General features: G+C 39.8%; 2 protein-coding genes across 2 annotated transcripts in view; both read right to left on the bottom strand.

Annotated features, from left to right (window-relative positions):
• LOC113109285 (interleukin-1 receptor type 2-like) overlaps nucleotides 1–19092 on the bottom strand; it is a 30620-nt gene extending 11528 nt beyond the window's left edge. The window contains exons 1-2 of the mRNA XM_026272909.1: nucleotides 19074–19092; nucleotides 547–835 (exon numbers count right to left, since the gene is read on the bottom strand). Coding sequence (XP_026128694.1) covers nucleotides 547–835; nucleotides 19074–19092 — 308 coding nt within the window. The remainder of the gene's footprint in view (nucleotides 1–546; nucleotides 836–19073) is intronic.
• LOC113108225 (interleukin-1 receptor type 1-like) overlaps nucleotides 1–27667 on the bottom strand; it is a 107883-nt gene that overhangs the window by 65771 nt on the left and 14445 nt on the right. The window lies entirely within an intron of this gene.

Genomic DNA, 27667 nt, shown 5'->3' with positions numbered 1-27667 from the left:
CGTTTGCAGATATTTAAGAAACATGCTAGTTGCATGCATGGCGGAAAACACAGTATATTTAATTTCATTTATCATCAAGTGCACTCGTTCCTGTTTGTGTCATCAATCTGGCAACCTGTGTGAGCATCAAGTCTGAGGAGGAGGGGCCGGGTGAAAAAAAAAAACTCTCTGGTATTTTAAATTTTGACTGCAATACCTATTTCAACCACTCAGTGTCTATCCTACATACAGCACTATGAAGGTATCATGAAGATTTGCATGTGCAGGGTAATATTTAAAGGCTGAAGTGTACATAAGAATGTAAGCATAAATTAAATTTGCAAATCTTTATGACATCATTTTACCTTCATACAACAGCTTAAAACATCAATGCCGACTATTCAGTGTTCATTCATCAATGTCAATATAGAAACAAGAGGAGGACATTAATGCAAAGAGAGTGTTAAAATAATTACATTCCATTTTGAACGACCGAGTGAGCATTTTCAACATTCTAAGTGGACCTTATTGGGACAAAACTAAACAACTTTGTGAATTGCATCATACCTGGTGAGACAGGAGTAGGATCCGCTGTGGGAGAGGTCAGCAGGTAGAAACCATAGCGCGCCTCCCTGAATGTTTATTCCACTGATGCCTTCCAGCCTCTGATTAGGGAAACGGCTCCAGCTCACATTCGGTGTTTCACTGCACTCAAGCTTAAATGCGAGACCAGCACTGGTGAAATAAGTCTTGAGCTCTGTGTATTGCGTCTCACTTCCTTGAAGAGGAAAAATTTTTATACATTTTGCTAGTATGGGACTAATTACTGTTTTAAAGCATGGACCAAATTTTACGGCTTGTCATTAAATTCACCGTTTAGTGACAACAACTTGTAATTTAAAAAATATATATAAATCAGGGTAAGAGCAAATGTAGGTCAATATGTTAGCAATATGTGTCATGATTCTGCCCTCGTGTCCTTGATTTTTCCTAGTCTTGAGGCAGGATCATGACAGACCCGTGTTTTGTGTTCAAGCACATGGCCTTGTCTTTGGGCCATGTGCTTGTGTTGTCTCGTTCCCTTGCCCCGCCCCCCTTGTTAACCTAGTCGTGTCGTGATTGCTATCTGTGCCACCTGTCGTGTCTTAATTGTTCCCCTATTTAGCTTTCCTAGTGTGCTCTGTCTTGCGTCGGTTCATTGAGATTTGTTCCCTAAGGATTGTGATTGTGATTGTGATTCGTGATAATACCCTGGTAACCCCTTTAAGATACTGTGTCCTGTATACCGTGAGTGTTTATTTGTAGTCAGTGTTCTCTAGTTTTGAGTCTTGGTTTATCTTGCCTTATCAGTCCTGTTTAGTTATTTTTGTATCTGCCCTAGTCCTCGTTTTCCCCCTCGTGGGTTTTTATTTTCCCCTTTTGTAAATAAACCTGTTTGTGTTATAAATCCTGTCTGCACCTGAGTTCCTCCTTGCCAAAACCGCGACAGAATGAACCGACCACCAAGGAACTCAGCAGACAGGAGGCAATTCTGGTTATCATCAGCCAGCAAGCGGGATGGTTATGAGGGCTCTCGCCTAGTGGTGTTCCGGGGGACCAGGGGAGGTCGCTCCGGAGCAAGTGGTCGAGAGGAGGAGCCACAGAGGTCCCCCCCACCTACCCAGCTGCCAACGATCCCTGAGGGTCGTGTCCTGGCCGTGGCAACCCTGGGGGATCAGGCAAGCCCCTCCCAGAGTCCTGAGGTGCCCTCCACAGCCAGCAGTCTCCCCATGAAACGAGGGAGACGGTTTTCATGGGAGTCAACTTCTGAGTCTTCGGCGTCCGAGACTGCCCTGCCCGAGACCGAACTCTCCCAACCCGCCTCTGACCCAGCTGTGGCCTCTGCACCGCGCCCAAGGAGGAAGAGGAGGAAGAGGGGGCCTGCCGGTCCTGTGACCCTGTCTCCTCCCGTGCCAGCAGCGGAGAGCGCTGGCGTGCCCGTGCCAGCAGCGGAGAGCGCTGGCGTGCCCGTGCCAGCAGCCCAGAGCGCTGGCGTGCCCGTGCCAGCAGCGGTGAACGTGCCCGTGCCAGCAGCGGTGAACGTGCCCGTGCCAGCAGCGGTGAGCGCTGGCGTGCCCGTGCCAGCAGCGGAGAGCGCTGGCGTGCCCGTGCCAGCAGCGGAGAGCGCTGGCGTGCCCGAGCCAGCAGCAGTGAGCGTGCCCGAGTCAGCAGCGGTGAGCGCTGGCGTTCCCGAGCCGGCAAAGAAGAGGGCAGTATGCAAGTCGGCAGTCGTGAGAGCACAGGAGAGTGCCGCGGCCGACTCTGCAGCAAAGAATTTAGTACAGTGTGTCTCATCTCGTAAGGAGATGCCAATTGTCTTAGCGGCTAAAGCCTTTTCAGATTATTTGTCTAGTCTTGTCCGTATCCTAGAAGTCCCCGTCAGTCCTGTCTTGTCCTCAGACCCTGTCCCCAGAAATCCCGAGTGTCCTGATGTCGTCTCCCCGTGTCCCGTAGATGTCGTATCCCCGTGTCCCGTCAATGTTGCCCCGTGTCCGGCTGATGTAGTCATGTATCCTGTTGATGTGGCCCCGTGTCCCGTAGATGTCCCGTGTCCTGTTGTCCCCCCGTGTCCAGTAGATGTTGCCCCGTGTCCCGTAGATGTCCCGTGTCCAGTAGATGTTGTCATCCCGTGTCCAGCTGTGGTCCCCCCGTGTCCAGCTGTCGTCTCCCCGCGTCCCGTAAGTCTTGCCCCGCGTCCCGTAAGTGTTGCCCCGTGTCCCTTGTCTGCTCCTATCATGTCCCCTGTCAGTTGTCCCGAGACCCCTCCCCACCCCTCACCACCCAGACCTGCCCGTACCCCCCCGTCGTCAGCCTTCGTCCTGTCCTCCTAAGATCCCTACCCCTCCCACCCACCCTGGTCTGTCCCCCATGAACTTTGTGCTCCCGCCTCCTCCCCTTCCCTGTTTGTTTTTTTTGATTTGTCACCCTAACCCTGCCGTTGTGTACTCATGTTTGCCTTTGTTGTTATTTGTCATGTCTTGTTGGTTTGTGTCTGTGTCCCAGTCTGTCATGTCAGTCATGTCCCGTGTTTGATGTTCCCTTGAGGAGCGTCTGGAAGCCGCTCCTTAAGGGAGGGGTTCTGTCATGATTCTGCCCTCGTGTCCTTGATTTTTCCTAGTCTTGAGGCAGGATCATGACAGACCCGTGTTTTGTGTTCAAGCACATGACCTTGTCTTTGGGCCATGTGCTTGTGTTGTCTCGTTCCCTTGCCCCGCCCCCCTTGTTAACCTAGTCGTGTCGTGATTGCTATCTGTGCCACCTGTCGTGTCTTAATTGTTCCCCTATTTAGCTTTCCTAGTGTGCTCTGTCTTGCGTCGGTTCATTGAGATTTGTTCCCTAAGGATTGTGATTGTGATTGTGATTGTGATTCGTGATAATACCCTGGTAACCCCTTTAAGATACTGTGTCCTGTATACCGTGAGTGTTTATTTGTAGTCAGTGTTCTCTAGTTTTGAGTCTTGGTTTATCTTGCCTTATCAGTCCTGTTTAGTTATTTTTGTATCTGCCCTAGTCCTCGTTTTCCCCCTCGTGGGTTTTTATTTTCCCCTTTTGTAAATAAACCTGTTTGTGTTGTAAATCCTGTCTGCACCTGAGTTCCTCCTTGCCAAAACCTCGACAATATGTTAGTCTTCTGTATAATCTACTGTATAAGCCAGTATGCCTGACAAAATTCTTATTTAGAAGATATAACTTTCAAAGCTTGCAGTTCGTCACTTCCGCCAAAAAGTATCAACGATTTATTAACATCACTTCGTATTTCATCTTCTCATCAGATCTTCTGGCTAATCAAATGCTCTCTAGAATCTAAAGCACCTGCCCACTAAACTATAAACACACACTGAATTGCCATCTGAGATCGGTCACTTGCTCACAGTGTAGTATTTCCTGCACGTTGAATGGTACTTAGTGCACAATGTAGGTGATAAGGAACGATTCAGACAAAGTAAATATGCTTTCAATTGGGGCAAATGAGGTCTGGTTCCTATGGATATCCTCAAACTACTTTATTCGCTGATCGACTATTTAGCAAACTCTGACTTTTGTAGCTTCTGAAATGTATAAAAACAGCACTGAAAGGAAAGTAAAATGGTAGCATGATTTTAGACGCAGTTATTATGTTGGCTTGGCAACAAGCCAACATACTGTTATGCTATTTAAACTTCTTCTTCTTCTTCTTTTTTTTTTTCTTATTATTATTTTTCTGACAAAAATTCTGAACGCTACTCCTCCTAGGGCTTTAAAGTCACAAGCCCCAAACTCGGCAGACACCTGCGGGATAGAGCGGTGCTGGTTGCTATATCTTTTCAGACTGATCAGACTTAAAGTTTTTTTTTTATTAATTTTTAAATGTCAAAATACATTACCCATAGACTTACATTGTCTGAGAAAAATTGCGCCCCTAGTTGCAATAACCGAGATTAAAGGGAGGAGTCGGGTTTTGTTTCACTTTTAAACCGGTTAAAAATACCAAGTAAATAATACAATTTCCCTCAAACTGACAAGCTAAACCAACATATCTGATTATTACAGGGGTTAGGGCTCATTAATAATTGATTTCTGGGCAGAGAGCAGTCGAGAGAAGAATCAAGGCTGCTCATCTCAGGCTGTCTCCACGGAGCTCACAACGAGCGAATTCATTCTTATTTAAGACCTTTTAAAACGGCGATTGCACGCAATCCACACGTTAGAACACACCAAGAGCTAAATTCAGATGTTTCTGAACTGTTTAAAGGAATAACATGATATATTCGCGGCAGCCAAATGTCCGCGAGCTCGCGATGTATTTCTCTGAACACTTGAAGTCCACATGATAGCCGCATTTCGGGGCGAGATCGGACAAATAATAATAGGCTACACATTTCATTCACACTGACAAGCTAAACCAACATATGTTATTATTACCGGGTCAGATCTCATTTATAAACTAGAATTAAAAGTTAGTGAACTAACTTTGATGTTGGCTTGGCCATCTTGGCCATGGGGCAAAAGAGCCACAGTACTTGTGTGCCCAACATTCTTGAGTTGCCCTGCTGCAAAAAAAATAAAATAATAATACCATAAAAAATACACCTGCAACAGTCTTTTTCCATGGTCCCTTGCTTTTTTCTTTTTTAATAAAAAGCCTAGGCTATGATAACAGCTACGACAGGGTTGTCTAGTTGAATGTGAAATAAGTCATGCAAAAACCATAATCTCCTAAATACCATTCAATTTAATCTTATTTTAATAGTACTGACAACATATTTTAAATTATCATACATTATTGAAAAATTAAAGAAGGGACACTATATATAGTATACTTCGGTGAGTCAAGAGCTTAACAAAAAGTCATGTTTCATTACAAAATACTGTAACTTTTATAAACTTTATACTATCACCACAACATTTTAATTACTATTTATTATAAAATAAATATTTCATAAAACTGAAACTTAAATATATTATTTCTATAGGCTATACAAAACAGAAAAGAAAAAAGACTAAATAATAAGGCTGAATAAGCTGATCTATAGCATGTTAAATGGTGGTTGCCTGTCTATGAATGGTACACCCCAACCACTAAGCTCACAGAAGTGGTTTGACCCAAGTCCTCAGCAGCCAATGACATTGACCTTTTCAAACAGATTTTTAAGGTGTACTTCAGTGTATTTCACGTGAAATACATGTTAAATACCCGCTGATTTTTCACTTGTAAACAACACTATTTAACACGTTAAATAATATTGGGTATAACATTGGAGTAATATAGTATTTTAAGAAGCTCTTTAAAAAATATATAAATTACTTTACCATGTTGTGCAGCGCCGATAAATAAATAATATTAAATACGTGTTGTCTACGCATGAAATACACGTATTTAACGTGTTGTTGACACGTTAAAATTCACGTGTATTTGACCCTGTTGGCCTTCCATACACATTAGATATAATGAAAGGAGACGTGAAAAAAAGGACATCGCTTTGTTTTGATATGGATTACTTTATCACAGAATATTTGTTCGGGAGCACTTGTTTAGAAAAGTAGACATGTCAAGCTTTCTATAGATATATCTCTCATGTCTCTTCGTTGAGTATTCATGGAGTTACAGTTCATTTTAATGACGTGTTTGTAAATGAAGATCAGCGCAGACCAAGGCTGCAGACAGCACACCTTGTTTGTTATCTTTATTTTATAAGTGCCCAAAGTTTTGTTGTTATTATGTTTGTATCCAAAAAAAGTAGACCCTTTACAGAGACACGTTAAAATTCACGTGTATTTGACCCTCTTGGCCTTCCACACTTGAGACGTGAAAAAAGGACATTGCGTTGTTTTGATATGGATTACTTTATCACAGAAAATTTGTTCGGCAGCACTTGTTTGGTTTAAAAGTAGACATGTCAAGCTTTCTATAGATATATCTCTGTCTCTTCGTTGAGTATTCATGGAGTTACAGTTACTTTTTTCCCCTCGATGTCAAATGATATTTCGTTTTGCACGGCTCAACAAACACCTGGATTGTGCTCTTGTTTTGTTCTAATGAGTGGATTGTGTGCATTAATATTTTAAGAAGCTCTTAAAAATATATATAAATGACTTTATCATGTTGTGACGATGGATAGCAATTGATGTGACGTTCAGAACTTCAGCCTGACAGATAAAATCTCACAAGCACATATAAACACTCATTTTCATGTGTATAATATATTCTTCTAATTGTTTTGTGCCGTTTCGCTGCAGGGTTTTAATGTGACAGGCTGTGAATTATCTATTTAGACTTGTTCAGAGAAATACATGGCGAGCTCGCGGGCAGTCGCGCTGCCGCGAATATATCATGTTATTACTTTAAACAGTTCAGAAACATCTGAATTCAGCTATTGGTGTGTTCTAATGTGTGGATTGCGTGCAATCGCCGATATAATTTAATTACAAAAGGTCTTAAATAAGAATAAATTCGCTCGTTGCGAGCTCCGTGGAGACAGCCTGAGCTGAGCAGCCGTGATTATTCTCTAGTCTTTCTGACTGCTCTCTGCCCAGATATCAAGTATTCATAAGCTGTATCATGCTGTCAAATTATATTTCATTTTGCACACATAAACAGTTCAAAAACACCTGAATTCTGCTCTTGTTGTGTTCTAATGGGTGGATTAGTGCAATTCGCTGTGATATTATTTTTGGAAGCGCTTAAAAATGCGGATGAAGCGCTCTTTTCTCTCTCGTCTTTCTCGCTGTTCTTTGGCCAGAGACATAATTATGTTGGCTTGGCAACAAGCCAACATACTGTTATGCTATTTAAACTTCTTCTTTTTCCTCTTTTTCTTATTATTATTTTTCTGACAGAAATTCTAAACGCTACTCCTCCTAGGGCTTTAAAGCCACAAGCCCCAAACTCGGCAGACACCTGCGGGATAGAGCGGTGCTGGTTGCTATATCTTTTCAGACTGATCAGACTTAAAGTTTTTTTTTTTATTAATTTTTAAATGTCAAAATACATTACCCATAGACTTACATTGTCTGAGAAAAATTGCGCCCCTAGTTGCAATAACCGAGATTAAGGGAGGAGTCCCTTTTCGTTTCGTTTCACTTTTAAACCGGTTAAAAATACCAAGTAAATAATAAAATTTCCCTCAAACTGACAAGCTAAACCAACATATCTGATTATTACAGGGGTCAGGGCTCATTAATAATTTATTTCTGGGCAGAGAGCAGTTAGAAAGACGAGAGAAGAATCACTGCTGCTCAGCTCAGGCTGTCTCCACGGAGCTCACAACGAGCGAATTCATTCTTATTTAAGACCTTTTAAAACGGCGATTGCACGCAATCCACACGTTAGAACACACCAAGAGCTAAATTCAGATGTTTCTGAACTGTTTAAAGTAATAACATGATATATTCGCGGCAGCGCAACTGCCCGCGAGCTCGCGATGTAATTCTCTGAACACTTGAAGAGAATTTACAGCCTGTCACATTAAAACACTGCAGCGAAACGGCACAAAACAATTAGAAGAATATATTATACACATGAAAATGAGTGTTTATATGTGATTGTGAGATTCTATCTGTCAGGCTGAACCTCACATCAATTGCTATGCATCGTCACAACATGGTAAAGTCATTTATATATATATTTTTAAGAGCTTCTTAAAATAAATATTCCTGCGAATGCACACAATCCACCCATTAGAACACACTAAGAGAAAAATCCAGTGGTTTTTGAGCCGTGTATGTGTGCAAAATGCAATATTTGACATCGCGAAGGGAAAAAAAAGTCACATGACAGCCGCGTTTGGGGAGAGATCAGACAAATAAATAGGCTACACATTTCATTCACTCTGACAAGCTAAATCAACATATGTTATTATTACCGGGTCAGATATCTCATTAATAAATTATGTCTCTGACCAAAGAACAGAGAGAAAGACTAGAGAGAAATGAGCACTTCATCAGCATTTTTTAAGAGCTTCCAAAAATAATATCACAGCAGTAGTCCACCCATTAGAACACAACAAGAGCAGAATTCAGGTGTTTTTGAGATGTTTATGTGTGCAAAAGGAAATATAATTTGACAGCGTGATACAGCTTATGAATACTGGAAGGAAAAAAAGTCACGACAGCCTTTTAACTCTGGAGTCGATTAACGCATATACGCGTTTTGAGTCATTTTCTCCTGATAACCCCGACAATTACTTAAATTACACTTTCAGTTTTAATCGTACAGATAAGAGCAATACATCAATCGAATCTGTAAAGGGTCCACTTTTTTTGGATACAAACATAATAACAACAAAACTTTGTGCATTTATAAAATAAAGATAACAAACAAGGTGTGCTGTCTCCAGCCTTGGTCTGCGCTGATCTTCATTTACAGCACGTCATTAAAATGAACTGTAACTCCATGAATACTCAACGAAGAGACATGAGAGATATATCTATAGAAAGCTTAACATGTCTACTTTTAAACCAAACGAGTGCTGCCGAACAAATATTCTGTGATAAAGTAATCCATATCAAAACAACGCGATGTCCTTTTTTCACGTCTTATGTGTATGGAAGGCCAAGAGGGTCAAATATACACGTGAATTTTAACGTGTCTCTGTAAAGGGTCTACTTTTTTTTGGATACAAACATAATAACAACAAAACTTTGGGCACTTATAAAATAAAGATAACAAACAAGGTGTGCTGTCTGCAGCCTTGGTCTGCGCTGATCTTCATTTACAAACACGTCACTAAAATGAACTGTAACTCCATGAATACTCAACGAAGAGACATGAGAGATATATCTATAGAAAGCTTGACATGTCTACCTTTAAACTAAACAAGTGCTCCCGAACAAATATTCTGTGATAAAGTAATCCATATCAAAACAAAGCGATGTCCTTTTTTCACGTCTCCCTCATTATATCTAATGTGTATGGAAGGCCAAGAGGGTCAAATACACGTGAATTTTAACGCTTCAACAACACGTTAAATACGTGTATTTCATGCGTAGACAACACGTATTTAATATTATTTATTTATCGGCGCTGCACAACATGGTAAAGTAATTTATATATATTTTTAAGAGCTTCTTAAAATACTATATTACTCCTATATTATATCCAATATTAGATAACGCCTTAAATACCTGTTGTTTACACATGAAAAATCAGAGGGTATTTAACGTGTATTTCACGTGTTAAATACACGTGAAATACACGTGAAGTACAAGTTAAAAATCAATTTGAAGAGGTCAATTTCATTGGCTGCTGAGGACTTGGGTCAAACCACTTCTGTGAGCTTAGAAGGGTGTATCATTCATAGACAGGCAACCACCATTTAACATGCTATAGATCAGCTTATTCAGCCTTATTATTTAGTCTTTTTTCTTTTCTGTTTTGTATAGCCTAAAGAAATAATATATTTAAGTTTCAGTTTTATGAAATATTTATTTTATAATAAATATTAATTAAAATTTTGATTAAAATTCTTTAATTTTTCAGTAATGTGTGATAACTTAAAATATGTTGTCAGTACTATTAAAATAAGATTAAATTGAATGGTATTTAGGAGATTATGGTTTTTGCATGACTTATTTCGCATTCAGCTAAACAACCCTGTCGTAGCTGTTTTCATAGCCTAGGCATTTTATTTAAAAAGAAAACAGCAAGGGACCATGGAAAAAGACTGTCGCAGGTGTATTTTTTTATGGTATTATTTATTTATTTGTTTGGCAGGGGGGCAACTCAAGAATGCTGGGCACACAAGTACTGTGGCTCTTTTGCCCCATGGCCAAGATGGCCAAGCCAACATCAAAGTTAGTTCACTAACTTTTAATTCTAGTTTATAAATGAGATCTGACCCGGTAATAATAACATATGTTGGTTTAGCTTGTCAGTGTGAATGAAATGTGTAGCCTATTTATTTGTCCGATCTCGCCCCGAAACGCGGCTGTCATGTGATTTTTTTTCCCTTCGCGATGTCAAATATTGCATTTTGCGCACATACACGGCTCAAAAACCCCCGGATTTTTCTCTTAGTGTGTTCTAATTGGTGGATTGTGTGCATTTGCAGGAATATTTATTTTAAGAAGCTCTTAAAAAAATATATATAAATGACTTTACCATGTTGTGACGATGGATAACAATTGATGTGAGGTTCAGCCTGACAGATAAAATCTCACAATCACATATAAACACTCATTTTCATGTGTATAATATATTCTTCTAATTGTTTTGTGCCGTTTCGCTGCAGTGTTTTAATGTGACAGGCTGTAAATTCTCTTCAAGTGTTCAGAGAAATACATGGCGAGCTCGCGGGCAGTCGCGCTGCCGTGAATATATCATGTTATTACTTTAAACAGTTCAGAAACATCTGATTTTAGCTCTTGGTGTGTTCTAACGTGTGAATTGCGTGCAATCGACGTTTTAAAAGGTCTTAAATAAGAATGAATTCGCTCGTTGTGAGCTCCGTGGAGACAGCCTGAGCTGAGCAGCAGTGATTCTTCTCTCGTCTTTCTGACTCCTCCCTTAATTTTGGGTATTGCAACTAGGGGCGCATTTTTTCTCAGTTAATGTAAGTCTATGGGTAATGTATTTGACATTTAAAAATTAATAAAAAAAAAACTTTAAGTCTGATCAGTCTGAAAAGATATAGCAACCAGCACCGCTCTATCCCGCAGGTGTCTGCCGAGTTTGGGGCTTGTGGCTTTAAAGCCCTAGGAGGAGTAGCGTTCAGAATTTCTGTCAGAAAAATAATAATAAGAAAAAAAAAAAGAAGAAGAAGAAGAAGAAGTTTAAATAGCATAACAGTATGTTGGCTTGTTGCCAAGCCAACATAACTAGAATTAAAAGTTAGTGAACTAACTTTGATGTTGGCTTGGCCATCTTGGCCATGGGGCAAAAGAGCCACAGTACTTGTGTGCCCAACATTCTTGAGTTGTCCCGCTGCAAAAAAAATACCATAAAAAAATACACCTGCAACAGTGTTTTTCCATGGTCCCTTGCCGTTTTCTTTTTTAATAAAAAGCCTAGGCTATGATAACAGCTACGACAGCGTAGCTACGACAGGAATATTGGATATAATATCGGAGTAATATAGTATTTTAAGAAGCTCTTAAAAATATATATACAGTATTGTTCAAAATAATAGCAGTACAATGTGACTAACCAGAATAATCAAGGTTTTTAGTATATTTTTTATTGCTACGTGGCAAACAAGTTACCAGTAGGTTCAGTAGATTGTCAGAAAACAAACAAGACCCAGCATTCATGATATGCACGCTCTTAAGGCTGTGCAATTGGGCAATTAGTTGAAAGGGGTGTGTTCAAAAAAATAGCAGTGTCTACCTTTGACTGTACAAACTCAAAACTATTTTGTACAAACATTTTTTTTTTCTGGGATTTAGCAATCCTGTTAATCACTAAACTAATATTTAGTTGTATGACCACAGTTTTTTTAAACTGCTTGACATCTGTGTGGCATGGAGTCAACCAACTTGTGGCACCTCTCAGCTGTTATTCCACTCCATGATTCTTTAACAACATTCCACAATTCATTCACATTTCTTGGTTTTGCTTCAGAAACAGCATTTTTGATATCACCCCACAAGTTCTCAATTGGATTAAGGTCTGGAGATTGGGCTGGCCACTCCATAACATTAATTCTGTTGGTTTGGAATCAAGACTTTGCCCGTTTACTAGTGTGTTTTGGGTCATTGTCTTGTTGAAACAACCATTTCAAGGGCATGTCCTCTTCAGCATAGGGCAACATGACCTCTTCAAGTATTTTAACATATGCAAACTGATCCATGATCCCTGGTATGCGATAAATAGGCCCAACACCATAGTAGGAGAAACATGCCCATATCATGATGCTTGCACCTCCATGCTTCACTGTCTTCACTGTGTACTGTGGCTTGAATTCAGAGTTTGGGGGTCGTCTCACAAACTGCCTGTGGCCCTTGGACCCAAAAAGAACAATTTTACTCTCATCAGTCCACAAAATGTTCCTCCATTTCTCTTTAGGTCAGTTGATGTGTTCTTTGGCAAATTGTAACCTCTTCTGCACATGCCTTTTTTTTAACAGAGGGACTTTGCGGGGGATTCTTGAAAATAGATTAGCTTCACACAGACGTCTTCTAACTGTCACAGTACTTACAGGTAACTCCAGACTGTCTTTGATCATCCTGGAGGTGATCATTGGCTGAGCCTTTGCCATTCTGGTTATTCTTCTATCCATTTTGATGGTTGTCTTCCATTTTCTTCCACGTCTCTCTGGTTTTGCTCTCCATTTTAAGGCATTGGAGATCATTTTAGCTGAACAGCCTATCATTTTTTGCACCTCTTTATAGGTTTTCCCCTCTCTAATCAACTTTTTAATCAAAGTACGCTGTTCTTCTGAACAATGTCTTGAACGACCCATTTTCCTCAGCTTTCAAATGCATGTTCAACAAGTGTTGGCTTCATCCTTAAATAGGGGCCACCTGATTCACACCTGTTTCTTCACAGAATTGATGACCTCAGTGATTGAATGCCACACTGCTATTTTTTTGAACACACCCCTTTCAACTAATTCAACTAATTGCCCAATTGCACAGCCTTAAGAGCATGCATATCATGAATGCTGGGTCTCATTTGTTTTCTGAGAATCTACTGAACCTACTGGTAACTTGTTTGCCACGTAGCAATAAAAAAATATACGAAAAACCTTGATTATTCTGGTTAGTCACATTGTACTGCTATTATTTTGAACAATACTGTATAAATGACTTTACCATGTTGTGCAGCGCCGATAAATAAATAATATTAAATACGTGTTGTCTACGCATGAAATACACGTATTTAACGTGTTGTTGACGCATTAAAATTCACGTGTATTTGACCCTCTTGGCCTTCCATACACATTAGACGTGAAAAAAAGGACATTGCGTTGTTTTGATATGGATTACTTTATCACAGAATATTTGTTCAACAGCACTTATTTGGTTTAAAAGTAGACATGTCAAGCTTTCTATAGATATATCTCTCATGTCTCTTCCTTGAGTATTCATGGAGTTACAGTTCATTTTAATGACGCGTTTATAAATGAAGATCAGGGCAGACCAAGGCTGCAGACAGCACACCTTGTTTGTTATCTTTATTTTATAAGTGCCCAAAGTTTTGTTGTTATTATGTTTGTATCCAAAAAAAAAAAAAAAATAGACCCTTTACAGAGACACGTTAAAATTAACGTGTATATTTGACCCTCTTGGCCTTCCATACACATTAGACGTGAAAAAAGGATATCGCGTTGTTTTGATATGGATTACTTCATCACAGAATATTTGTTCGGCAGCACTTGTTTGGTTTAAAAGTAGACATGTCAAGCTTGCTATAGATATATATCTCATGTCTCTTCATTGAGTATATTCATGGAGTTAAAGTTCATTTTAATGACGTGTTTGTAAATGAAGATCAGCGCAGACCAAGGCTGCAGACAGCACACCTTGTTTGTTATCTTTATTTTATAAGTGCACAAAGTTTTGTTGTTATTATGTTTTTATACAAAAAAAGTGGACCCTTTACAGATTAGATTGATGTATTGCTCTTATCTGTACGATTAAAACTGAAAATGTAATTTAAGTAATTGTCAGGGTTATCAGCAGAAAATGACTCAAAACGCGTATATGCGTTAATCGACTCCAGAGTTAAAAGGCTGTCGTGACTTTTTTCCTTCCAGTATTCATAAGCTGTATCACGCTGTCAAATTATATGTCATTTTGCACACATAAACATATCAAAAACACCTCAATTCTGCTCTTGTTGTGTTCTAATGGGTGGATTAGTGCTGTGATATTATTTTTGGAATCTCTTGAAGCCAACTTGATGTGTTGAATGCTCGGAGCACGTTATAAAACGTATTCTTAAAATACACATTTCTGTTTTAATAAATGCTCATATTAAATCATAGCATAACACATAAGCAGGTACAAAAATAATCAGTGATGCATATGCGATCATTTTTTGTCGCAGTGTAGCTCCCTGCTTTACCATGTCATGCAACGCTGAGCAATCGCTGTGACGTTCAGTCCGACAGAGAATATCTCATAAGCACATATAAACACTCATTTTCATGTGTATAATATATTATTCTAATTGTTGTGTGCCGTTTCGCTGCAGTGTTTTAATGTGAAAGGCTGTAATTTCTCTGTGGACTTCCAAGTGTTCAGAGAAATACATCGCGAGCTCGCGGGCAGTTGCCGCGAATATATCATGTTATTACTTTAAACAGTTCAGAAACATCTGAATTTAGCTGTTGGTGTGTTCTAACGTGTGGATTGCGTGCAATCGCCGTTTTTAAAGGTCTTAAATAAGAATGAATTCGCTCGTTGTGAGCTCCGTGGAGACAATGACTGAGCTGATCAGCCATGATTCTTCTCTCGTCTTTCTGACTGCTCTTCTGCCCAGAAATAAATTATTAATGAGCCCTGACCCCTGTAATAATCAGATATGTTGGATTAGCTTGTCAGTTTGAAGGAAATTGTATTATTTACGGACCAAGGCTGGAGACAGCACACCTTGTTTGTTATCTTTATTTTATAAGTGCACAAAGTTTTGTTGTTATTATGTTTTTATACAATAAAAGTGGACCCTTTACAGATTCGATTGATGTATTGCTCTTATCTGTACGATTAAAACTGAAAATGTAATTTAAGTAATTGTCAGGGTTATCAGCAGAAAATGACTCAAAACGCGTATATGCGTTAATCGACTCCAAGGCTGTCATGACTTTTTTCCTTCCAGTATTCATAAGCTGTATCACGCTGTCAAATTATATGTCATTTTGCACACATAAACATATCAAAAACACCTCAATTCTGCTCGTTGTGTTCTAATGGGTGGATTAGTGCTGTGATATTATTTTTGGAATCTCTTGAAGCCAACTTGATGTGTTGAATGCTCGGAGCACGTTATAAAACGTATTCTTAAAATACACATTTCTGTTTTAATAAATGCTCATATTAAATCATAGCATAACACATAAGCAGGTACAAAAATAATCAGTGATGCATATGCGATCATTTTTGTCGCAGTGTAGCTCCCTGCTTTACCATGTCATGCAACGCTGAGCAATCGCTGTGACGTTCAGTCCGACAGAGAATATCTCATAAGCACATATAAACACTCATTTTCATGTGTATAATATATTATTCTAATTGTTGTGTGCCGTTTCGCTGCAGTGTTTTAATGTGAAAGGCTGTAATTTCTCTGTGGACTTCCAAGTGTTCAGAGAAATACATCGCGAGCTCGCGGGCAGTTGCCGCGAATATATCATGTTATTACTTTAAACAGTTCAGAAACATCTGAATTTAGCTGTTGGTGTGTTCTAACGTGTGGATTGCGTGCAATCGCCGTTTTTACAGGTCTTAAATAAGAATGAATTCGCTCGTTGTGAGCTCCGTGGAGACAATGACTGAGCTGATCAGCCATGATTCTTGTTCCAAGCCAACAGAATTATGTCTCTGGCCAAAGAACAGCGAGAAAGACGAGAGAGAAATGAGCGCGTCATCAGCATTTTTTAAGCGCTTCCAAAAATAATATCACAGCGAATTGCACTAATCCACCCATTACAACACAACATTAGCAGAATTCAGGTGTTTTTGAACTGTTTATGTGGGCAAAATGAAATATAATTTGACAGCGTGATACAGCTTATGAATACTTGATGTCTGGGCAGAGAGAAGTCAGAAAGACGAGAGAAGAATCACGGCTGCTCAGCTCAGGCTGTCTCCACGGAGCTCACAACGAGCGAATTTATTCTTATTTAAGACCTTTTATAATTAAATTATATCGGCGGTTGCACGCAATCCACACGTTAGAACACACCAAGAGCTAAATTCAGATGTTTCTGAACTGTTTAAAGTAATAACATGATATATTCGCGGCAGCCAAATGTCCGCGACCTCGCGATGTATTTCTCTGAACACTTGAAGTCCACATGATAGCCGCATTTCGGGGCGAGATCGGACAAATAATAATAGGCTACACATTTCATTCACACTGACAAGCTAAACCAACATATGTTATTATTACCGGGTCAGATCTCATTTATAAATTATGTCTCTGGCCAAAGAACAGCGAGAAAGACGAGAGAGAAATGAGCGCGTCATCAGCATTTTTTAAGCGCTTCCAAAAATAATATCACAGCGAATTGCACTAATCCACCCATTACAACACAACAATAGCAGAATTCAGGTGTTTTTGAACTGTTTATGTGGGCAAAATGAAATATAATTTGACAGCGTGATACAGCTTATGAATACTTGATGTCTGGGCAGAGAGCAGTCAGAAAGACTAGAGAATAATCACGGCTGCTCAGCTCAGGCTGTCTCCACGGAGCTCGCAACGAGCGAATTTATTCTTATTTAAGACCTTTTATAATTAAATTATATCGGCGGTTGCACGCAATCCACATGTTAGAACACACCAATAGCTGAATTCAGATGTTTCTGAACTGTTTAAATAACATGATATATTCGCGGCAGCCAAATGTCCGCGAGCTCGCGATGTATTTCTCTGAACAAGTCTAAATAGAGAATTCACAGCCTTTCACATTAAAACCCTGCAGCGAAACGGCACAAAACAATTAGAAGAATATATTATACACATGAAAATGAGTGTTTATATGTGCTTGTGAGATTTTATCTGTCAGGCTGAAGTTCTGAACGTCACATCAATTGCTATCCATCGTCACAACATGATAAAGTCATTTATATATATTTTTAAGAGCTTCTTAAGATATTAATGCACACAATCCACTCATTAGAACAAAACAAGAGCAAAATCCAGGTGTTTGTTGAGCCGTGCAAAACGAAATATCATTTGACATCGAGGGGAAAAAAGTAACTGCAACTCCATGAATACTCAACGAAGAGACAGAGATATATCTATAGAAAGCTTGACATGTCTACTTTTAAACCAAACAAGTGCTGCCGAACAAATATTCTGTGATAAAGTAATCCATATCAAAACAACGCAATGTCATTTTTTCACGTCTAATGTGTGGAAGGCCAAGAGGGTCAAATACACGTGAATTTTAACGTGTCTCTGTGAAGGGTCTACTTTTTTTTGGATACAAACATAATAACAACAAAACTTTGGGCACTTATAAAATAAAGATAACAAACAAGGTGTGCTGTCTGCAGCCTTGGTCTGCGCTGATCTTCATTTACAAACACGTCATTAAAATGAACTATAACTCCATGAATACTCAACGAAGAGACATGAGAGATATATCTATAGAAAGCTTGACATGTCTACTTTTAAACTAAACAAGTGCTCCCGAACAAATATTCTGTGATAAAGTAATTCATATCAAAACAAAGCGATGTCCTTTTTTCACGTCTCCTTTCATTATATTTAATGTGTATGGAAGGCCAAGAGGGTCAAATACACGTGAATTTTAAGGCGTCAACAACACGTTAAATACATGTATTTCATGCGTAGACAACACGTATTTAATATTATTTATTTATCGGCGCTGCACAACATGGTAAAGTCATTTATAAAAAATTTTAAGAGCTACTTAAAATACTATATTACTCCAATGTTATATCCAATATTATTTAACGTGTTAAATAGTGTTGTTTACAAGTGAAAAATCAGCAGGTATTTAACATGTATTTCACGTGAAATACACTGAAGTAAACCTTATTGAAGAGGTCAATGTCATTGGCTGCTGAGGACTTGGGTCAAACCACTTCTGTGAGCTTAGTGGTTGGGGTGTACCATTCATAGACAGGCAACCACCATTTAACATGCTATAGATCAGCTTATTCAGCCTTATTATTTAGTCTTTTTTCGTAACTGTTTTGTATAGCCTATAGAAATAATATATTTAAGTTTCAGTTTTATGAAATATTTATTTTTTAATAAATATTAATTAAAATTTTGTGGTGATAGTATAACGTTTATAAAAGTTACAGTATTTTGTAATGAAACAGGACTTTTTGTTTAGCTCTTGACTCACCGAAGTATACTATATATAGTGTCCCTTCTTTAATTTTTCAGTAGTGTGATAACTTAAAATATGTTTTTCAGTACTATTAAAATTGATTATGGTTTTTGCATGACTTATTTCGCATTCAGCTAGACAACCCTGTCGTAGCTGTTATCATAGCCTAGGCTTTTTATTAAAAAAGAAAACAGCAAGGGACCATGGAAAAAGACTGTTGCAGGTGTATTTTTTATGTTATTATTATTTTTTATTTTTTGCAGTGGGGCAACTCAAGAATGTTGGGCATACAAGTACTGTGGCTCTTTTGCCCCATGGCCAAGATGGCCAAGCCAACATCAAAGTTAGTTCACTAACTTTTAATTCTAGTTATTTTTGCAGACATATTGCTCTCTCATAATTCTGCCCCATAAAACAAAAACAAAACAAAAAAAAGGAAAGGAAAAAAACCCTGCCAGGAATAAGGAATGGAATCAAAAAGTCCTGTAAGAGCGACGTCTTTCAACAATCCATGAGAAATTTTGTGATGATTTGTGTGTTTTCCAGCATGATGGAGCACCATGTCATACAGCTAGAGTGATAAAGAAGTGGCTCGAAGATCATTACATTGAAATTTTGGATCCATGGCCGGGCAACTCCCCGGATCTCAATCCCCTAGAGAACCTGTGGTCAGTCCTCAAAGGTGAGTGGACAGACAAGCAGAAGCCCACAATTTGTGATCAACTCCAAAAACTAAGGCAAGACTGGATTGCCATGAGTCAAAATTTGGCCCAGAAACTAATATCCAGAATGCCAGAGCAAATTGCAGAGGTTATGAAGAACAAGGGCCAACACTGTAAATATTGACCAACTGTATTGTTTTAGTTAATAAAAGCAATTAAAACCTATGATATGCTTATCATTGTTTTTCAGTAAACTATAGAAACACGTGGAAAAATTATCTACAAATACTGAAGCACAAAATTGATGTCACTTTCAAAACTGGCCATGACTGTATATATTAATATAGACAGTGCACATGCGAATTAAGCCCAAAAATCGACGTTGAAAATTTGTCTTTGTTTGGTCGGTCGGATTTGGTCAAAATATAGTCGACGTTTAACATCCATCTGATTTAGTCCAAATTTAGCCCAAAATTAGATGTAGAAAACTGGACTTTTGGTCCATCTAATGTAGTCAAAATTTAGCAGATTTTTTTTTTTCCGGACCACATAGTAAATAACATAAATATAGCTAGTGAAGAAATAAATAAGACATCTGACATATCTGAAGCACTGTTAAATATATTTTGAAAATACTTGACTTCTACATGTTTTAATGGGTGCACGTGCTGAACTGGAGCAGAGGAAGTCACAATGGAAGAGCAGCTGAAAACTGTGTGACGATCGTGTTCAGTGAGACACAGGAGAGAGTAGATCCAATCACAGATGTTCTTTATTAAAGGGTAATCCAAATCGTGGTCGAAAACACAAGCCAAGGTCAAAATCAAAAAGACAGTTCAAAACAAATAAACAAAGCAAAGGGACAGGAAAGGGAAGTGGAAAACAAGGGGTCTCGAAGGACGAGAAGACAATCAAGAATCTCGGAGGACGAGAAGACTGGAAACACGAAAGGTAAGGACTCCATACAGACAACATGAAAAGACGTAAATTTAGGGAGGCTAATGACAATTAAGTGAAGGCACCTCGTGCAATTAGCAGTAGTGCAATTACTTTGATGACAGGACAAGACTAATGGATTACTAGTGGCTACGGTGAAGTGCCTAAGGGGAAGTGAGCCCACTAGTGGACACCCAGGGAAACAGGACACCCAGGGAAACTGGACAGCGTGACATTACCCCCTCCTCCACGGAGCAGCTGCCAGATGCTCCACCCGAACCCAAGGGAAGACCAAAAACACAAAGAGACCCGGAGGGAGGTGAAGCAGCGGAGGACCAGGGGGAGGGACTGAGGGCCAGTTAAATGGGGAAAACAGAGACAAGAGGACCAGGTAAAAATGGGGAAACCGAGGCAAGACGACCAAGTAAAATGGGGAAACAGAGACAAGAGAAGTACAACACAAAACAAGGAGTCCAGGAGGGAGGTGGACCGGTGGAGGATCAAGGGGAGGGATGGAGGGCCAGGTCCAAGAGGGAAACAGAAAGAAAGACACAGACAAGAAACCCAGGAGGGAGGTGGACTGGTGGAGGATCAGGGGGAGGGACGGAGGGCCAGGTCCATAGTTGGAAAACAGACAGAAGACAAAAAACAAAACAAAAAATACCAAGTCCAGGAAGGACATAGCTTGACGCCCACCAGGGCGGAGCAGAAGACCACCACATCCGTGCTCTCAGAACAGCAGCCCCCCAGGGCGGAGAAGAAGACCACCAGAGGCGAGGAGAGACTCTGGTAGTTCAGCAGAGACGTGAAATGGTTCTGGTAGTTCATCAGACACGTGGGGAGGCTCTGGTAGTTCATCAGAGACGTGGAGAGGCTCTGGTAGTTCCACAGAGAAGTAACTAGACTCTGGTAATCCCATGGTGGTTATACTGGATTCCAAAAGATCGGTGCTGACTTGACTCTGCTCATGAAGATTATTTGTGACTTGCATTTGTTCATGAAGATCATTGGTGACTTGTATTTGTTCATGAAGATCATTGGTGACTTGTCTTTGCACAGGAAGATCAATGGTGACTTGAATTTGTTTCATAAAGATCAGTGGTGACTTGTATTTGTTCATGAAGATCAATGGTGACTTGCCTTTGTTCATGAAGATCACTGGTGACTTGAATTCTCCCGTGAAGAACCCCAGTGACTTGACTCTGTCCTTGAAGATCACCGGTGACTTGACTTTGTCCTTGAAGATCACCAGTGACCTGACTTGACTCTGGAAGGTCAATGGTAACTAGTCCCGACTCTGGAAGGTCAATGGTGACTAGCCCTGACTACGGAAGGTCAATGGTGACTAGCCCTGACTCTGGAAGGTCTACAGTGACTAGCCCTGACTCTGAAAGGTCAACAGTGACTAACCCTGACTCTGGAGGGTCAATGGTAACTAGTCCTGACTCAGGAAGGTCAACGGTGACAAGCCCTTATTCTGGAAGGTCGACGGTGACTAACCCTGACTCTGGAAGGTCAAAAGTGACTAACCCTGACTCTGGAACGTCAAAGGTGACAAACCTTGACTCTGGAAGGTCAACGGTGTCTAACTCGACTCTAGAGGGTCCACGAGCACCTGACTCGACTCTGGAGGGTCAACCGGAACCTGACTCAACTCTGGAAAGTCAACTGGCACCTGATTCGGCTCTGGAAGGTCAACAGGAACTAGCCCTGATTCTGGAAAGTCAACGATTACTGACCCTGACTCTGGAAGGTCAACGGTGACTAACCCTGACTCTGGAAGGTCAACGGTGAATAACCCTGACTCTGGAGGGTCCATGAGCACCTGACTCGACTCTGAAGGGTCAACTGGAACCTGACTCGACTCTGGAGGGTCCAATGGAACCTGACTCGACTCTGGAGGGTCCACTGGAACCTGACTCGACTCTTGAGGGTCAACTGGAACCTGACTCGACTCTGGAGAGTCAACGAGAATTTGACTCGAATCTGGAGGGTCAACGAGAATATGACTCGACTCTGTATAGGTCAGAGATCAGGCAGGAGATCTTCTGGTGCTCTTGAGGGAACCCATTCATCTAAAGTGTTCGTTAAACCAAATATTTATCACTCACCTTCATGTTGTCCCAAGCCAGACTTTTACTCATTTTTGGAGCAAAAATTTAGAACTTTTTAATGAAATCTGAGAATTTTTTTTAATCTATTTATAAAATAACACATTCATGAGAGCACTATGAAGCATAAGTGTTGTTTTGGCGTGAGAGATGGCCATCACATGGTACTTTTGTAAAAATAAGTTGGGGATACATAATTTCTGAATATTGTTCTTTTAAAAAAATATCTTCATTTATGTTCTGCACAAAAGGGTCTTATGGGTTTGGAGCAACATGAAGGTAAGTAATTAAAGGGGGGGTGAAATGCTATTTCATGCATACTGAGTTTTTTACACTGTTAAAGAGTTGGATTCCCATGCTAAACATGGACAAAGTTTCAAAAATTAAGTTGTACGTTTGAAGGAGTATTTCTGTTCCAAAAATACTCCTTCCGGTTTGTCACAAGTTTCGGAAAGTTTTTTTCGAGTATGGCTCTGTGTGACGTTAGATGGAGCGGAATTTCCTTATATGGGTGCTAAGGGCGCATCTGCCGGAAGAGCGCGCGCTCCCGTATAGCAGAGCAGAGAGAGGCTGTGCACAGACAATCACTCATCACAGCGAGAGCGTCGCGAAATGTCACAAAAGGAGTGTGTTTTTGGTTGCCAGGGCAAGACAACCCTGCACAGATTACCAAAAGAGAAACAGCATTAAGGGACCAGTGGATGGAGTTTATTTTTACAGAGCATCAACGGAGTTGTGCAAGTGTTTGTGTTTGTTCCCCTGCATTTCGAAGATGCTTGTTTTACAAACAAAGCCCAGGTTGACGCTGGATTAGCACATCGTTTATTTCTTAAGGATAATGCAATCCCAACGAAAAAGGGTCACGATCGTGTGTTGGAACCGCAGGCGGTGAGTAAAACTGCTTCAAATATCTCTGTGTTATTAACTTAGCTATCGGCGTGTAAGCACATCAAGTAAACAACATGCAATGTTGTCATCAAACTGCACGAGTAAAACTGCTTCAAATATCTCTGTGTTGTTTACTTAGCTATCAGCGCGTAAGCACATCAAGTAAACAACATGCGATGTTGTTATCAAACTGCACTTTCCACATGTACAGCTTAAAAAAAAAAATAGACGACAAAGTGGAACTTAGTCATTTTCCAAAACCGCTAAGCAAATATATACAGTTTCAGTACATACCACATAGAGAAGCCTTTGCTGATGCTGCTCTTGTTAAATTTCAGCCTCTGGATCTGTGTCACAGCTTCCAGACGCGCTCAACACAAAATCCTACTGGCGCTCATGATTCTTTAGCTCCGCCCACACGTCACGCCTCTAGGCGCTCGTGTTTTTCCGGGAAAAATCGGTACAGACTATCTTTCTCTTATGAATATAATAAAACTAAAGACTTTTTGGAGTTATGAAGGATGCAGTACTACTCTATAGGTACTCAAGATTAACAGGATATTGAGTGAAAACGAGCATTTCACCCCCCCTTTAAAGACAGAATTTACATGTTTGGTTGTTCTAATGTGGTTATAATTGGTAACTGTTTCCAAGATTTATTGTCTTGAAAAATTATGTTTATACAGAAATGATGGATTTATTTTAGGGCAGTCACTTTTAGTTAGAAAATCGATTGCAAAATCGATCGGACCAACCAAAAAAAGTTTCGAAAATGAAAATAGGGAATCGATTTTAACCAAATATAGATGTATGAAAAACTCACAAACAAGCAGAAAAAGAAAATAAAGAATTCCGAAAGTGCAGTATGTGTTGCGAAAGCTAGACAGAAAATACCAGTAATTTTACATGCCTATAAGACCCAGTGACGTCGAAAGCAACCATGCTGCTTTCACACCAAACGTGAATAGAGCATCTGGCGTGAATGGTTTCAATGTTAAGTCTCTCGCGGCACGGTAGATGCGAATTCGCCTCATTCGTGCATCTAGTTACATGAGATTCTGAGTTATGAAAAGGACCATTGCAAGCTGACAGCGATACCCCCACCTTGCGCGGCTGTACCTGAGTGTCCCTGGGACATCAGTGCAGTTGGAGCGCGTCTTCTCAACAGCTGGACATACAGTGAATAAAAAACGCTCTGCTTTGGACACCAAAAATGTTGATTGACTTGTTTTCCTGTCCAATAAATTTGTAATGGCCCTATAGCCTTTAATTATGCCTGCCTAGTGCCGCCTAGCCTGTGTCGGTTACGTTCACTAAAAAACACACAAATGGCCTTTTCTCAAGTCCATTTAAAGTTTCCTTTTTTTAATAGTTGTTTGAAATGGATTGAATCATTATTTCAAACAATCTTGGAGATTTTTAATTCCCTAAATCATAAATACAACCGGGCTGAATGATAAAACCCCTGTTATGTTTGTACAGGCTACTGTATACAGGCCACCAGGGCACCATACAGACTTTATTAAAGAGTTTGGTGATTTTACATCCGAGTTAGTTCTGGCTGCAGATAAAGTTTTAATAGTTGGTGATTTTAATATCCATGTTGATAATGAAAAAGATGCATTGGGGTCAGCATTTATAGACATTCTGAACTCTATTGGTGTTAGACAACACGTTTCAGGACCTACTCATTGTCGAAATTATACTTTAGATTTAATACTGTTACATGGAATTGATGTTGATAGTGTTGAAATTATTCAGCCAAGTGATGATATCTCAGATCATTATTTAGTTCTGTGCAAACTTCATATAGCCAAAATTGTAAATTCTACTTCTTGTTACAAGTATGGAAGAACCATAACTTCTACCACAAAAGACTGCTTTTTAAGTTATCTTCCTGATGTATCCAAATTCCTTAGCATATCCAAAATCTCAGAACAACTTGATGATGTAACAAACTATGGACTCTCTCTTTTTAGCACTTTAAATAAAGTTGCTCCTTTACGCTTAAGGAAGGTTAAGGAAAACAGTTTGATACCATGGTAGCATACTCGCACCCTAAAGAGAGCAGCCCGAAAAATGGAGCGCAGCTGGAGGAAAACAAAACTAGAGGTATTTCGTATTGCTTGGCAGGAAAGTAACATATGCTACAGAAAAGCATTAAAAACTGCTAGATCAGATTACTTTTCTTCTCTTTTAGAAGAAAACAAACATAACCCCAAGTATTTATTCAATACAGTGGCTAAATTAATGAAAAATAAAGCCTCAACAAGTGTTGACATTTCCCAACACCACAGCAGTAATGACTTTATGAACTACTTTACTTCTAAAATATATATATAAAATTGCAACCATTCAGCCGTCAGCTACAGTATCACATCAGACAGTGCACTATAGACCCCCTGAGGAACAGTTCCACTCATTCTCTATTATAGGAGAGGAAGAATTGTATAAACTTGTTAAATCATCTAAACCAACAACATGTATGTTAGACCCTATACCATCTAAGCTCCTAAAAGAGGTGCTTCCAGAAGTCATAGATCCTCTTCAGACTATCATTAATTCCTCATTGTCATTAGGATATGTCCCCAAAACCTTCAAACTGGCTGTTATTAAGCCTCTCATTAAAAAACCACAACTTTACCCCAAAGAAATAGTTATTTATAGACCAATCTCGAATCTCCCTTTTCTGTCGAAGAGACTAGAAAAGGTGGTATCCTCACAATTATATTCCTTCTTAGAGAAAAATGGTATATGTGAGGATTTCCAGTCTGGATTTAGACCGTATCATAGTACTGAGACTGCTCTCCTTAGAGTTACAAATGATCTGCTCTTATCATCTGATCGTGGGTGTATCTCTCTATTAGTTTTATTGGATCTTAGTGCTGCATTTGACACAATTGACCACAACATTCTTTTGCATATACTTAAACACTTTGTTGCCATCAGTGGAAGTGCATTAGCATGGTATAAATAGTATTTATATGACCGCCATCATTTCGTAGCAGTGAATGAAGATGTATCATATAGATCAAAAGTGCAGTATGGAGTACCTCAAGGCTCAGTACTAGGACCGCTACTCTTCACGCTTTATATGTTACCCTTGGGAGATATCATCAGGAAACATGGTGTTAGCTTTTACTGTTATGCTGATGATATTCAGCTCTATATTTCTTCGCGGCCTGGTGAAACTAATAACCAATTTGAAAAACTAATGGAATGCATAGTCGATATAAAAAACTTGATGAATAGTAATTTCTTACTGCTAAATTCTGAAAAAAACAGAGGTGTTAATTATAGGACCTAAAAACTCTGCTTGTAATAACCTAGAACACTGTCTAAGACTTGATGGTTGCTCTGTCAATTCTTCGTCATCAGTTAGGAACTTAGGTGTGCTATTTGATCGCAATCTTTCCTTAGAAAGCCAACTTTCTAGCATTTGTAAAACTGCATTTTTCCATCTCAAAAATATATCTAAATTACGGCCTATGCTCTCAATGTCTCTCCTGGGTCCGCTATTAGCTTATAGCCCATTAGCATCAACAGCGTGGTTGCTGCGTGGTTGCTGCATTGCTAATACTCTATTCACACACATTACCACTGCGGTACTCACTGTTACTTGCTTTAATGGCGGATGAATGTCTACCTTTGGTTGCAGGTGAGGACACGTTCCGAATGCAGCTCGAGCTCGAGGCTGCGGAGAAGCAGATTCGTGACCTGGAGGTGAGGCAGGCCCAGCTGAGAGAGCGGAGAGCCGTGCTGGAATCATCCCAGGCTGATGCTCACAAGTCCGGGGTAAGTATACAGCGTTCTGTTAATGGTCCCACCACATCTAATCCGTTTGTTTCTCTGCAAAGGCCCGGTGCACCCAGGACGCGATCTTCCCAGATGTCCTTCACTCCAGTGCCCGGACACCACGGACCCTGTGTGCATCCACAGCGGAGGACGCTAGCCAGGCCCCGGGCGACGAATTCTCCCACTCCGGTCTTCGAGATCTCCACCTGGAACTGCTTCGCTCCCCTCCGTGAGATGGGACACGACGCTGTGATCATTGGAGACTTGTTGCTTTAAATGAATGGTTGTTGTCATAATGTAAAGAACAGAAACTGCTATTTGTTAATAAATGGAATCTTTTCTGGGAGCATCCTAGGCTGTTTCGCACTGATGGATTGCACCCCAGCAGAGTCGGAGCGGAGCTGCTCTCAGAAGACATCTCCAGGACACTTCGCTCCATGTGACTAGCAAGACAATTCTCAAATAACTATTATGATGACTTTTGTTCCACCCGCTTAAATGATAAAAGTACTTACGCTGTAAAAACTATTAAGACTGTGTCTGTTCACCCGATTAGTGAGATCAAAATATAAATATAATATAGGATCTAGAAAAAATCTTATCGTGACTAAACCAGAAACATGTAAAGGGCCGTATACAGAATTCCTAAAAGAATTTGCAGATTCCCTATCAGACCTTCTAATTACAGTTGGTAAGGTGCTAATCATGTGAGATTTTAATATTCACGTTGATAATTCAAATGATGCATTAGGACTTGCGTTTACTGACCTAATAAACTCTATACTCTATAAACTCTAAATACACTAGA

This window comes from Carassius auratus, chromosome 9 (genome assembly GCF_003368295.1).
Source record: "Carassius auratus strain Wakin chromosome 9, ASM336829v1, whole genome shotgun sequence".
Classification (NCBI taxonomy): Eukaryota; Metazoa; Chordata; class Actinopteri; order Cypriniformes; family Cyprinidae; genus Carassius; species Carassius auratus.
Note: the sequence above shows the minus strand (reverse complement) of the source record. Positions and strands in the feature narration are given on the sequence as shown.